The sequence below is a fragment of the Onychomys torridus genome, chromosome 15 (assembly GCF_903995425.1).
Source record: "Onychomys torridus chromosome 15, mOncTor1.1, whole genome shotgun sequence".
Classification (NCBI taxonomy): Eukaryota; Metazoa; Chordata; class Mammalia; order Rodentia; family Cricetidae; genus Onychomys; species Onychomys torridus.
The window spans coordinates 47,669,745-47,684,037 of NC_050457.1; the positions used below are offsets into that span (position 1 = coordinate 47,669,745).

The 14,293-nt window shown below is 38.8% G+C and overlaps 1 protein-coding gene across 1 annotated transcript in view; it reads left to right on the plus strand.

Moving 5' to 3' along the window:
• Positions 1 to 14,293, plus strand: part of Cplane1 (ciliogenesis and planar polarity effector 1) — a 96,661-nt gene that overhangs the window by 7,984 nt on the left and 74,384 nt on the right. The window contains 11 exon segments of the mRNA XM_036207494.1: positions 85 to 204; positions 902 to 1,134; positions 2,372 to 2,478; positions 3,910 to 4,066; positions 4,542 to 4,645; positions 5,917 to 6,099; positions 8,795 to 9,044; positions 9,208 to 9,360; positions 9,510 to 10,258; positions 11,471 to 11,679; positions 11,876 to 11,956. Of these exon segments, the coding sequence (XP_036063387.1) occupies positions 85 to 204; positions 902 to 1,134; positions 2,372 to 2,478; positions 3,910 to 4,066; positions 4,542 to 4,645; positions 5,917 to 6,099; positions 8,795 to 9,044; positions 9,208 to 9,360; positions 9,510 to 10,258; positions 11,471 to 11,679; positions 11,876 to 11,956 (2,346 nt within the window).

Below are 14,293 nucleotides of genomic sequence, written 5' to 3' on the forward strand. Positions count from 1 at the left end.
GTTCAAAAGGCTTGCTTGCTATGATTTCTCAAGAACCAAAAGTTGGTGACAGTGTGTTAAAATTTGCATTTCACTTTTGAACAGATGTGTGGCTGTCTGGGGTCCTCACTACAGGAGAGCTTTTCCTGTGGAACAAAGATCAAGATTGTTTGAAAACAATACAAGTGACTGAAAAGCCTAAAGAAGTTATTAAAGCTACAGTGGGTAGGGATGTTTTGAACTTTGTTTGACTGAAAAAGACTGAAATTTTTTCATATTACTATTTTGATAATGTATCTGTGTGTGTGTGTGTGTGTGTGTGTGTGTGTGTGTGTGTGTGTGCGCATATTGTTTCTGCCTATATAATATTTATTCTGGAAGTTGGTTGGTGCTTTTTTGCACTTCATTTAACTTGAAGGAGACAACCTGGCATGCCTGTCATTGCTGGGACAACAGGTCCCTAGTGTTACAGTAACAGTTTAGGTTTTGTGGTACCAGTCTGTAATCCAAACAGTTCAGCAGACCGAGGCAGGAGGACCAGAACCATTGCTTGGACTGCAGATTGAGCTGAGGGTCAGCTTGAGCGGCTTAGTGAGACCCTGTCTCAAAATAAAAAGTAAAAAGGATGCCAGGAGTGAGTCTCAGTGTTAGCACACTTGCCTAGCCTGGACAATACACTTGGTTCAGTCCCTTTATTAATCATTGTTAATGCTGGGCATGGTGGCCCCCACCTTTAATCCCAGCACTCAGGCAAGCTTTTGGTGTCCTGAAGTAGGAGGATCACAGTGAGTTCAAAGCCAGCCTGGGCTACAGAATGAGACCTTACTTCCTAAAAGCCAAAAAGGAAAAGAAAATTAGGTGCTTTCATGAAAAATTCAGATTTTGGGAGTTTAATTTTTCTGTTTTGTTTTGTGTTAATTAGCAAGCTCTTCAAGACTATACTTGTATGTAGCTGAAAATGGGAAAAGAGTTCTGCTTATTACATCTTCTGGCTGCATACTTCTGTGGGAATATTTGGAATTGAAGAATATCCTATCTTGTAAAAGCCTCCCATTGGTGGGTCAGTGGTCCCAAATCATACCTGAAGAAGCAATTCTATTGCCTTCCACTAAAGACAAAGAAGCTGTAGTGGATGCTGTTTTTGTCAAAAATGAGGTAAAATCCAAATGAGACACTGTGGAGTAGTGCTCTTAGGCTTTAAGACCTGTCCCTATCTGAAGGCTATTTAGTCAGGGATATAACTGCAAACCTGTTTGTCACTAGTCAGAGCAGTTGTGAAACTACTGTTTGGAAAAGATTATTTTAAAAACTCTTTCAAATTAAAACCTACTTTCCCTTAGTATAATATGACTTGTAGTGAGCATGATGGTGAATGTGGTAGTACATACCTGCAATCCAGGCACTTGGGAGGCAGATGTGCAAGGACTAACCAGAGTTCAAGGCCAGCCAGGGTTGCATAATTAGCTCCAGGCTGTCTTGGCTGCATAGCAAGGTCTTGTCTTAAACTACCAAGTTAAAATAAAATGTGTGCATGATCTATAAGTTAAGAACTGGTGGCTTTCCATAAGTCATTCATTCTCAGGATATAATAGAGTCATTGTTTAAATAAAAATTTAAAGAAGAGAATAATTTTACAGGAACCTTCCCAGCAAAAGTAAATGGCAGTATAATTTTTAAAACTAATATTCGAACATATTTATGAGATGACATATAGTACGTCTACATATTTGTATATTATAGTCAAATTGGATTATTATTAAGCATTTCTATATCCTCAGACATCAAATACATGTTGGGAATTTTATTCTTTTTGAATCACTTTGATAATACTTTTATTATCTTATATATTTTTTCAAAGATTTATTTATTTTATGTATATGAGTGTTCTATCTGCATGTACGACTTTAAGCTAGAAGAGGACATCAGATCCAACTACAGAGGGGTTTGAGCCACCATGTGGGTATGGAAATTGAACTCAGGACTTCTGGAAGAGCAGCCAGTGCTCTTAACTGCTGAGCCGTCTCTCCAGCCCCTTTTGTCTTAGATTATCAGTTATAATATTGGTAATATGGTCAGCAGTTACCTTGTGGTGCTGTAGGAACACCAGTTCAAATTCCTCTGCTCTGGTTTCCCTTACTGGACTTGAGTGTAAACAAGATGCTCAGGGCCCTGGGTTTTCTACCCAGCCCCCAAAGACCTCTTCTGTGTCCTTAGGCTGATTTTTCATTTGGGCCTTGTATCTGGTAAAGAAAAAAATTGCTTAGCCTTTAACTTACTACTAAGAATGAAATAGAAGCCGGTTCCCAATATTTTTTATTTATATGAGACATATTTTCATATATCAGTTTATTTTCAGATTAATTTTATACTAAACTATTAAATTTATCTGCAGTTATTTGGCGACTGCTGCCTGTGTTCTTTTACTTTTTATTCTGGAGAATGCTTGAAGCTAACATTTCTGGCCATTCAGTGGTATGAGAATGTGTTTACATCTGTAAGGTGAGGTAAATATTTCCTTCTCTTATTTTCTCCTTTCAAACAAGCATTGCCATTTTGTCATTGACCAGCACGGATTTAAGATTTTTAGGTCTTCGTTTCAGTTTGTAAAGCTTTGTAGATCTTTCCTTCCACCTTTTAAACATTTAATCTAGAAAGTTTCTCTTATTTTTATTTCTTTTCCTAGAAGGGAGAACATGTAAGAGATAGCATGCTTGTGGTATATTTGTCTTGATACTATAACAATAATTACTTTGAAATGAATTGAACTTTAAAGGGGGCAAATATTTGGATTTATTGTTGTACCTTCAAAATGCTCAGCTTTTTGGACAAAGTCTCACTATGTAGCTCTGGCTATCCTGGAACTCTGTGTGATCATGCTGGTCTTGGACTCAAGAGATCCTCTGGTCTCTGCATCCCAAATGCTGAAGCCACCAGGCCTATCCTCACAAAGTGTTTTTCTTTGTTTGCTGGTTTCTTTAACAGTAAAATAGTTTGTATTCTAAGCTCCATAAAATAGAGCAAAATATATTAAAAGATTATAATACCTAAGTAAGATTTAGGAAAATAATGTGACTTTATGAATTCTTTATGTTAACAATACTTTGTTATTTACATAAAGTAAAATGAGTAAATCGTAAATTTATAAGAAGGTTGGATAAATATATACACCTATTTAATTATCCCTCAGAACAATGTAGGAAATTGGCATAATCTAAAGAGTTCTGTTTCCCCTACTTTTTTCTCAGTTTTTTTTATTAATGTACATTAATTGCATAAAAAATAAAATTTTCTTTATGACATTTCATTTGATCATATTCATATCCCTATTGTCCTGACTCATTCCCCTCTCCTATGTTTATGATTCCAGTAATAAGTTTGCTGTCGTGTAAAAATGTTTAAATATTTAGTTGAAACATACATATTTATGTTTGATTTGGGGACATAGCTCTTCTTAGAAAACTCCACTACTGAACTAGATTTACTGACAGTTACTGAACAGTCACTGACCATATGTATATGTACATCTACTGAAGTTTGGGTAGACCCTTTTATTTTTTGTTTTTAACGACATATCAACTTCAGACTTCTTATATGAACTTGGCATGCTCATGTGTGCCTGTAGTCTTTGTTACTTAGGAGGCTCAGGAAGAGACTCACTTGAGTTCAGGAGTTCAAGGCCAGTTAAGTCATGTATTGAGACCTAGTCTCAAAAACAGGTACACATACATCAGAAATAAATAAGTAAATAAAGTCATTAACCTTTGCTAGGCAGTCGTGGCTCACTCCTTAATCCCAGCACTCAGGAGGCAGAGGCAGGCAGATCTCTGAGTTTGAGGCCAGCCTGGTCTAGAGAACGAGATCCAGGACAGCCAGGGTTCCACAGAGATACCCTGTTGAATCTTGCTTTCATTAATTTCATTACTTTCTTAGGTCATTGCCATTCCGTGTTCACTGGGCACAACAGGAATGTTTCCTGAGTAATCTGACTCCTAGGTGTGAGTCAGTGAAGTCAAGAGGAGCTCTGCTCTCGGCCTTCTCAAGAGATGGCCTTGCCCTGACAGTAACTCTTAATCAGAAAGACCCAAAGGTCAGTAACTAGCGTCCGTCCTTACTGCTTTATGTTCTTTAAAGTGGTGTTTTCAGTCGTTGTGGTTGGCTAAAGTTATATAAATCAGCTGTCATAATTTTCAAAAGTTGTTCCGAAGAACTATAAAATTATAGAACTATAGAATTGGTGGCAAATGCCTGTAATCCCAGCACTCTGCAGACTGGGGCAGGGGGATTTGAGTTCAAGGCCAGCCTGGGCTTCATAGCAAAAGCCTGTCTCAAACACAAGAAAACCAAGTAAAAAGTGAAAGAATAGACGAAAAGGAGGGTATGGCAGCTGTTGGCAGGGCTGGGGCGGGAGGATTCCAGGTGTAAGGCTGCTCTGAGCAATTGCAGCGTGAAGGGCTGTCAGGACTGCTTGGCATACAAAGACTACTTTGCTAGTATAATAACAGCTCTCTCAGCCTCCAGTAAGTAACACACACAGAAGATAACCTTGTATTTTCCCCTTCTAGGCAACTCAGGTATTATTTATAAACACACTGAATTTCGTTACTCTCTGTGGTGGCCTTAAAGGATGTAGTAATAAGAATCCTGTGGTCCCAGCTACACTTACCAGGTAAGAACACATGTGCTTATTTCTTGGAGGGTTTTGAAGTTTGAAGCTCTACTAATTCCATAAATATCATTTAGATAAAGAATGTGACTTACCTTTGTACTTGGTAAATTCTGAAAGTTAATTTATATGAAGAGAGCCTCAGATACTCTTAAAGGAAGGGTAGAGTATATACACAAATATACAAATGTATTTTCTTTTCATTGTTTTTCCTGTCTTCTTCGGAATGGAATTGTGAGCAGGTAGAGCAATGTGAGGCTTTGGTAGGGAGGGTAGGATGAAAACTCGAGAAAGATCATCACTCATTCAAGAAGGCTGGGGTGTTCACACATCTTTAAACATGACATTCATAGTGATTTTTGGATAACTTATCAGCTATACGACATACACAAGTTAGGTGTGGTGGCACACACCTTTAATCCCAGGACTCCAGAGGCAGAGGCAGGGGAACCTCTGGGATTTTGAATCCAGCCTGGTCTACAAAGCAAGTTCCGGGACAGCCAGGGCTGTATATAGAGAGATCCTGTCTCCAAAAAATAAAAAGAAAAGACCTGTACAAGATTGGAGTACAGTTTTTCTCCTGAGCTCCTAACCTCTCTGTTTCTGAACACTGTGCCTTTCTCTGAATTTCCAGGGTGGTCAGGTCATCTAGCTACTTCTCTTCATTCTTTCCCTCCCCACAGTTCCTTCCCTAGAGCAGCGCTGGTCTCAGCTCAGTGGTCCCTTTGACAATGTGCCCCATCGGCAGATGGGAGGGGGCTGCTTTTTGTTCTGGTGATACATTGATGCTGCCAGGGAGCAGTAGGAGGAAGAGGAGTAAGGAACAGCTTTGGGAAGAGGCAGTGTGCTGCGAGAGGGACTTCTAATGAGCTGCTGATGGGATAGGCCCGTCTGAGACCTGTCCTCAGTCTTGGTTGTAGGCTCCAGAGATTACAGTTCATTCTGATCAAAAGATGACTAAAGCCGGGTGTAATCCCAGCACTTGGAAGGCAATCAGGCTGATCTCTGAGTTCAGGGCCAGCCTGGGCTACAAAGCAAGTTCCAGGACAGCCAGGCTCTTACACAGAAAAACCATGTCTCGAAAAAATAAAAGGTGACTAATTGTTATAACTTTGAGGAATGTTTTCATTTCTGAATTGCTTATAATTTCTAATTAGAATATTGTTGGAGTAGAATATATAAGCCTTTTTTTTCTACAAAGTAAAATTAACAAAATTAATGTGACAATTGCCTACTATTCAGTCCTTTCTAAAACTGTCATTTGCTCTTTCTAGGTCATACTGGGTAGGTGACATCAGCTGGACACATGATAGTCTTTTTCTGGCTTGTGTATTAAAACGTGGCTCCCTGGTTTTACTGACCTGCCTAGGTGAATTGCTAACATTAGTTACACTTGGTTGCTCTGTAGAATTTGGGCCAGCTGAATTTATTCCTCTTCATCCACTAATAACATACAGGTGAGACATTTGAATTGTTTTGTTTACATAACTTCTTTTCTTTGTGATTAATTTTATTATGTATTTTTACAAAAATAATTTCATCCCCAAATTTGTTGTTTTTTTCTTTCTGTGAGTCTATCATGTCAATCTGTTTCTTATCTGTTTGGTCCTAATTATTTATAGTTTTCTTCCTATTTCTTTTTGTGGCTTAATCCTGGTGAAAATTTGACATTGTGACTATGTAAGTATAAAGTTATTTAAATATTTAATAGTATTAAAAATTTAGCTTTACTATAAAAGATAGTAAAACATGACACATTATTTTAAAAGTGTAGCACTGAGATAACTTAGTAACTAAAAATTAATGTATTAAAGAACAAAAACTTTTAGTAATAGACTGAATAGTTTAGCCATATTTGGCTTTTAGTTGTGAAAGAAGGTAGCAATTTGATCCTGTAGTCAGACAAATCAAGTTTCAAGAACTAGTTTTCCTGTTTCCTAGTTGTGTACATGAATAATTGTTCTTTCAGCCTCCGTTTCTTTCTTGTGAAATGGGCATGACAGTAGTTGTTTTATAGGATTGAGGGAGGGAAGTGAAAGCTGGTGGCTGTGACTGAGGACATGTTGCTGGGAACCAAACTCCAGTCTTCTGGTAGCGCAGTGAAAGTGCTCAACTGCTGAGTCGGCTCTCCAGCCCTAAGAGCTGTTTTTAATAGAAAAACTGGAGATGACTTTTGAAATTTACCAGTCTATAGAAAGGAAACTGACATGGGTACATCCCTTGATTATGTTTAGCTGTAAAAGCAATGCTTACTTTTTAGTGACAGATTAATGCTAGGAGAAAACTGTCAATTCTGCAGTGAAAGTTGTGGGTTTGGTTTGTTTTTTTTGTTTTTTGTTTTTTTTTGGAGCTGAGGATTGAACCCAGGGCCTACCACTGAGCTAAATCCCTAACCCCGTTTTTTGTTTGTTTTTTTTTTTTTTTTAACCTTTACTTTTTATTTTATGTGCATGGGTATTTTGCCTGCATGTATGTCTGAACTTTGTACATTCAGTGCTTGAGGAGGCCAGATAAGGGTGTTAGATCCTCTGGGACTGGAGTTACACACAGAGTTGTGAACCTCCATGTGGGTGCTGCAGCTGGAACTTGGGTCCTTAATTTTGTATTTACTGGAATTTCCTCACATTCTTCTTTAAAGTTACTATTTAAAGGCTTTTCAAATTGATGGCTTTTTTCTAGTAGGTATTCACTATTTAAAAAAGTAAAATTTTAAAATCATGACACATTATTAAATAGTATAAACATAATTCTCACAATCCTTATACTCAGAGATAGCAATTAACATCTTAGGGTATTGTCTTCTAAATATTAAAGATACTCATATTGCATTTATAATAATAGTAGTGTGTGTGTGTGTGTGTGTGTGTGTGTGTGTGTGGGGTTATGATATGTATGTGGGCACAGGTATGCCACAGTGTACATGTGGAAGCTATTCTCTCTTTCCACCTTAACATATCAGGCTTGTGTGTGTGGCAAGTGCTTTTCCTCCCGAGTTCAGTGGGCAGCCCTCACCTGACCTCCATGGGCATTGCATGCACTGGCATTCATACAGGCAAAACTCCATACGCATAAAATAACAAAAAAGTTAACCTTTCGGCTGAAAAGAGTGAAAGGAAATACTTTCACTGCAGGAAGTGACAGTTGTCTACTAGCATTTATCTGTCACTGAAAGTTAGGCGGGGCTGGGGATGTAGCTCAGTGGCAGAGCGCTTGCCTAGCAAGCACAAGGCCCTGGGTTCAGTCCTCAGCTCCACACACAAAAACAAACAAACAAACAAACAAATAAATAAGTAAATAAATAAAAGTTAGGCATTGTTAGTTTGCTAATATAATCAAGGCCATCCCAACATCAGTTTCCTCTCAGTGTCTTTTAGACATCACTGTTTTAAGGCTTTCTTACATTTCTCTAATTAGTCTATTGAAGTGGGACATTTAGCTAATAAAAATCAATCTATATTTGAGATCTTAGGTATCCTAACTTGTTTTTGTACAGTACTAGAGCTCAAACTCGGGGCCTTGCACACAGTAGGCAAGGGCTGTATCACTAGGTCTCCCAACCTGCATTTTAATAGTTCTCTAGTCTAAAAAATTACCATATATTAATATCTCCTTTTATATTTATGAAACATTATATGTAATAAGCAGCTATATTGTATAATCAGAGTCCATTATAGAATTATAACATACATATATTTTTGTGAGAGATTCATCTAGTTTTAAACTCATAAAGTGTCACACACCAGTATATTCTCCAAATGTCCTATTTCTTTCTTTTTTCCTCCTTAATAACAGTTGTACTAATTGTAATTCTATTCCTATATTTACATAGTTTAGAAGGAAAGCCAGCTATTTAACCCTTTAATAAATAGTAGTAAGATGCCATAATTCTTAAATAGGTTGCATATAGTTTAAAAAAAAAAAAAGAGCTAATTGCCACAAAATTCAGGAAAACATTTGGAAACATGTAAAGACATGTATTTTGGTCACTGTATATTTCCTGGAAGTCAAATATACAAATTTAATTCTTTCATGGGTTTCATGGGCTGTCTTGTCATTGTATGTGATTTCTCTGCCTTTTATTTTGAATAATATGATTACTTCCCTTAAGATCTTTCTCTTGCTGATTCTTGGCTTTTCGTGTTTGTTTGCTAGACCACAGCAGTGTACATTTCAAGATCCAAATAATTCTGTAGATTCATCAGCTTCTGACAATGACCCTCTGAGACAGAGGTTTTCTATAAAAGCCCACTCACGGCTACCCTACCTTATTATTTCTGATGGGTATATGGTCACGACCCTTCGGCTTCTTGATAATCAGTCTCCAACAGCGCTCATGAGGTCCTTGCTACTTGATTCAACCCAGAGGCTTGAGAAAGCATACCAAAGTATGATGCTGTGCAAGGTACAGTGCCTTTTGGTGTCTGTGGTAAAAAGTGCCTTCCTGTTCCTTCAAAGTTAAAACTATATCGACAGTAATAATAGTCTTTTTGACACTGGAAGTTTTGACTGCCTTGGGATTACAGATACACTTTGCACTTGGAAATCCTGTGTCTTTTTTCCTATAGCCAAAGGACAAAGGGCTGAACTTGCGATCACTGGGCTCCTTACGGTCCAGCCTGTTAAAGCGTCAAGGAAAGGAGGGGTCAGAACATGGCACTGTCCCCAGATTTCTGCAGGCAGAAGAAACAGTTAAGTTAAATGAAACTGCAGATTTCCAGGTACTTACTACATACTGACTTTAGTCTAAGAAATTCATTGATTTTTGATGTTGTTTGTTGTTGAAGGAAATAGAACTTTGAGAACAACACAGTGATCCTATACAAAAGCCTTCAGTGGTATTAAATATAATTTTCCCCTTTGCATTTAGGAGTTTGAAGGAGAAGAAGCTAATGAACAATTTCCAAACAACTCACTTCCTTCTTGTAACCAAAGAAAAGATCTACTGTTTGGCACTGTCAGGGAAGGAAGATTAGAATTTGCATCCATGTTTGATACAGTCCATGCAGAGGATGATTCCAGGGAGACAGACAGGACCACTGCAGAACTGCACTGTATCCAGAAAAAACTCCTTGCAGCTTGGACTATAGGAATTTCAAAAAATGTAACAGAAAAAAACTTAATGTTAAATTACACAGTACTTTGCATCACTCACTTTTTCTATATTCTTCAGTTTACAAAATGTCCTTTGCCTAAGTATGACCTGTGTTTAAATAAGAGTCTGAAGCATAATGCATGGGTACTTTGTATCTTTCAACTTTTCCATCAGTGTTTATCAGTCCACTATTGGGATATGAGATACGGACAAGATATGGGCCATTTGATAAAGCTTACCTCAAATACTGTGAAGCTTTTACTGACTCAGCAACAAAAAAGTGGATTCTTCTCAGAGATGCTTTTGGCCTGCCTTTCTTTACTCCGAATGGTCGCTGACTATTTAAATGGCATCTGCAGCCTTCAGCCCGAGACTGTTTCAGCGTCAGCTGATGAAAGCACAGCAGCTGAGCTGGACTCATTAATGGTACCCGTTTTTCAAGCTGCTAAGGAAACCTGGTCCTGGGACTCGTCTTTAAATATTTATCCTCAAGTTACAGATCTTGTTCAAAAGCCAAGTCACAGGTATGAATACTAATTTTATTATTAAAACACCACCGAATTTCTTGTGCTGTAGTAAGAAGTGTATAATTTGGTAGTTTTTAGTATATTTATAAGGATTTAAACTGTTAGTACTAATCCCAGAATAGTTTTTCACTCCAGAGGGAAACTTTGTAACCATTGGATCCCAGCATTAAAATATGTTACTTTAAAAATACTTAAGTACCTGTTTCAGAATATCAGATTATTCCTGGTGTATCTATATGATTTTTTTTTAATTTGGAGCTGAGGATTGAACCCAGGGCCTTGTGCTTGCTAGGCAAGTGCTCTACCATTGAGCTAAATCCCCAATCCCTATCTATATGATTTTTAAACATTCATTTTTTTGTTTTAATAATGTGTATGTATGTGTGTGTGTTTTTTCTTCCTTCCTTCCTTCTTTCCTCCCTCCCTTCCTTCCTCCCTCCCTCCCTCCCTCCCTCCCTTCCTTCCTTTCTTTCTCTCTTTCTTTCTCTGTCTCTGTGTCTCTGTCTTTCTCTTTCTTTCTTTTCTTTTCTTTTTTTTTTCCGAGACAGGGTTTCTCTGTGTAGCTTTGGAGCCTGTCCTGAAACTCACTCTATAGACCAGGCTGGCCTTGAACTCTCAGAGATCTGCCTGGCCCCGCCTCCCGAGTGCTGAGATTAAAGGCGTGCGCCACCACTGCCTGGCGTATATGTGTGTGTGTATGTGGGTGCCCATGGAAGCCAGAAGAGGGCATTGGATCCTCTGGAGCTGAAGTTGCATGCAGTTGTGAGCTGCCTGGTGTGGGTGCTGAGACATAAACTCAGGTTCTCTGGAAGAGCATCAAGTGCTCTTAGCCCCTGAGGCATCTCTCCAGCATGTCCGTATAAATTTTATTTGTCAATTAAAAAATTGTTTCAGTTTTTTTCCCCAAAGATTAAAAATCACACACTTTTTATTTTTTATTTTTGTCTTGGGCAGCCATAATGATATTGAAAGTAAGTATACACTAAAAGTTAAGTATATAATGAAAAATGTATACAGGCTCATAAAACATTTGTAAAATTCTTGTGTCCTTATTACATGCATTTGCCACTGGACTATGATCATTACCTTGGTCAGTATGTTCTATTGCATCTGTGAAGAAATCAAACAAAACATTGCGTATGAAAGGAGCTAAATTGTTCTTATTACTCATGAAATTTGGTTTTGACAAGTGTCTAATTTTGTATACAGATTGATTGCTCTTTGGAGACTATTGTACAGAAAAACTTTATGGTACCAAGCACAATTAAGCCGAAGAATTCCTCACAGTGACGGACAATTACCTGAAAATACAACACTTGAAATATCTTTTGTCAAGAATCTGTTATGTCATCTACAGAGTAACCTGCAGATGGCTGGGGGTAGCTTGCATCAAGCCTTAGAACTTAAACCTACCAATGGTCAGTATCTCACAGACAGTTTCTAACTCCTTAGATATGTGAAATAATTACCTTTGGTTTTTCGAAATGAGTTGCACTTATTTGATTTTCAGAATAATCTCAGGCTGGAGATGTATCTGCTGAATTTTAAAATAAAGTAAACATCCAAAAGTTATGTAATGAACTGTAACTAATTGTTGGATAAAATCATCCTTAGGTGAAGAGTGTTTTCTGTTAGGCTCATATGAAAAATCAGTTCGTCTGTGGAAGAAGGCTCTACAGGAAACCCAAGAGAAAGGTAAGGGACGTTTAAAGTAATACTGTATTGGTAAGAACATAAATTAGGCCGGGCGGTGGTAGAGCATGCCTTTAATGCCAGCACTTGGGAGGCAGAGGCAGGTGGATTGCTGTGAGTTCGAGGCCAACCTGAGCTACAGAGTGAGATCCAGGAAAGGCACAAAAAGCTACACAGAGAAACCCTGTCTCGAAAAACCAAAAAAAAAAAAAAAAAAAAAGAACATAAATTAACTTTCTGCAGAGTTTAAAAATATTAAAGTTCAGAGTAGTCACACTATCTTACTGTTCAATTAAGATGTAGATTGTAGGGAACTTTTTTCTTTTTTTTGAGCTGAGAATCAAACCCAGGGCCTTGCGCTTGCTAGGCAAGCGCTCTACCACTGAGCTAAATCCCCAACTCGATTGTAGGGAACTTGACTTCCAGGAATAGTGTACTGTCTTTTGAATTGTTCTTGATTTTTAAAATCTTTTCAGTGCTCTCTAGTTAAGTTTCCTGCCTTCCCCACCCCCACTGTGTGTAATGATAAAACCTGCAGTTGAATGTTAATGGATAAGAAATGAAATTTATATCCTAAACATGTTTTTCCCTTTTAAAGGCATCACAGGTTCTAAATGAGAAACTATGCATCAAACGTTCTGCCACGTTCCTAGACATTGAGGGAACCATGGTCATTAAGAGAACCAGGTTATGCTTCCTGGCCTTTAAGAGATTAGAGAGTTTCAGGTTGAACAGAGAATTGGAGTTAAGTTGGCATGGGTGTGTAATGACATAGGACTCTAGGTTCCAGAAACTGACGATAGAGGACTGAAGGTGTGACCGGATGACAGTTCCCAGCTGGCAGCTCTGGGCCTGCCTGAGTGTAGTTACTGCCCGGTCAAAGCGCCAGGCTTGACGTTTCTTTTCTGACTTGTTAGCTTTGCACACTTCCTTTTTCATCCCCTTGTGTTCTCTCAGTGCTTGCTGTAAGCCCAGCTCTGCACAAGGCACTAGAGATACCAAAGGTTGTCTTTTGTTACAGTCACTTGTTTGGGCTGGGAACACAAGAAGAGCACCCCCACAGTCTAAGCCTGAAGGCACGGATCAGCTCCAGGGAACCCTGGAGAGCTTGGTGCTAAAGTTGAGTTGAAATTGGACAGTGAAACCAGCAGGACAGAGCTGGGTGTTGGTGGTGCACACCTTTAATCCCAGCACTTGGGAGCAGAGGCGAGCAGATCTCTGTGAGTTTGAGGCCAGCCTGGTCTACAGAGTGAGTTCCAGGACAGCCAGAGCTACACAGAGAAACCCTGTCTTGAAAAACAAACCAACAAAGCTGGTAGGATAGTATAATAGAGGATGGACATTCTTCATGAATTTAGATCCTAAGTACATTCTGTCAGCTGAGTCATACCTTTATCCCTGCATCTAAAGGTGTCACAAGTTTCTGGGATCTAGAGAAAGCAAAAGCCTGAGAAAGTGTAAGAATTTGGCAAAGTGCACATATGAGATTTACATGCAGTGTTAGTGGTGGGCCAATAATGGTGACAGGGAACAGTAGTGAAGGAAGGTCTTGTATGGAGTGACAAGAGAAGAAGAAGAATCAGGTAAGATTCTTTAAAAAAAAAAAAAACCCGGTCTTACTTTTAGCTCTGGCTGGCCTGGAACTTACTATGTAGACCAGGCTGGCCTTGAACTCAGAGATGTGCCTACCTCTGCCTCCTGAGTGCTGGGATTATAGCCAGTTTTTAAAATTACATTTGTTTATTTGTGTGGAGGGATACACATTTGCTACAGCATACCTGTGGAGGTCAGAGAATGACCTGTAGGAGTCGGTTCTCTCCCTCTACCATGTGGGAACTGGGGCTCAAACTCAGGTTGTCAGGCTTGGTGGCAAGCAGCTTTGCCATAGAGCTATCTTCCTGTCCCAAGACACATTTTGTAAGGAAAAGACTGTTTAAATAAATACAGAAGGTCCTTGATTTATGATAGTTTAGCTTAAACTTTTAAACATTGTGATGGCATGAAAGCCATGTGTATTCAGTTTTTTCCCTGAGCTAGAAATTATGCTGTGTGAAGTATGTGTCTCAGTCAGTATTCTATTACTGTGAAGAGACGCCATGACCATGACAACTCTTATAAAGGAAAACATTTAATTGGGGCTGGCTTACAGTTTCAGAAGTTTAGTCCATGATCATCGTGGTGGGACATGATGGTGTGCAGGCAGACATGGTGCTTGCTGGAGAAGGAGCTGAGAGTTCTTGATCCTCAGGCAGCAGAAGGGGACTGTGTCCCACACTGGGCATAACCTGAGCATGTGAGACCTCTAAGCCCGCCCTCACAGTAACACACTTCCTCCAACAA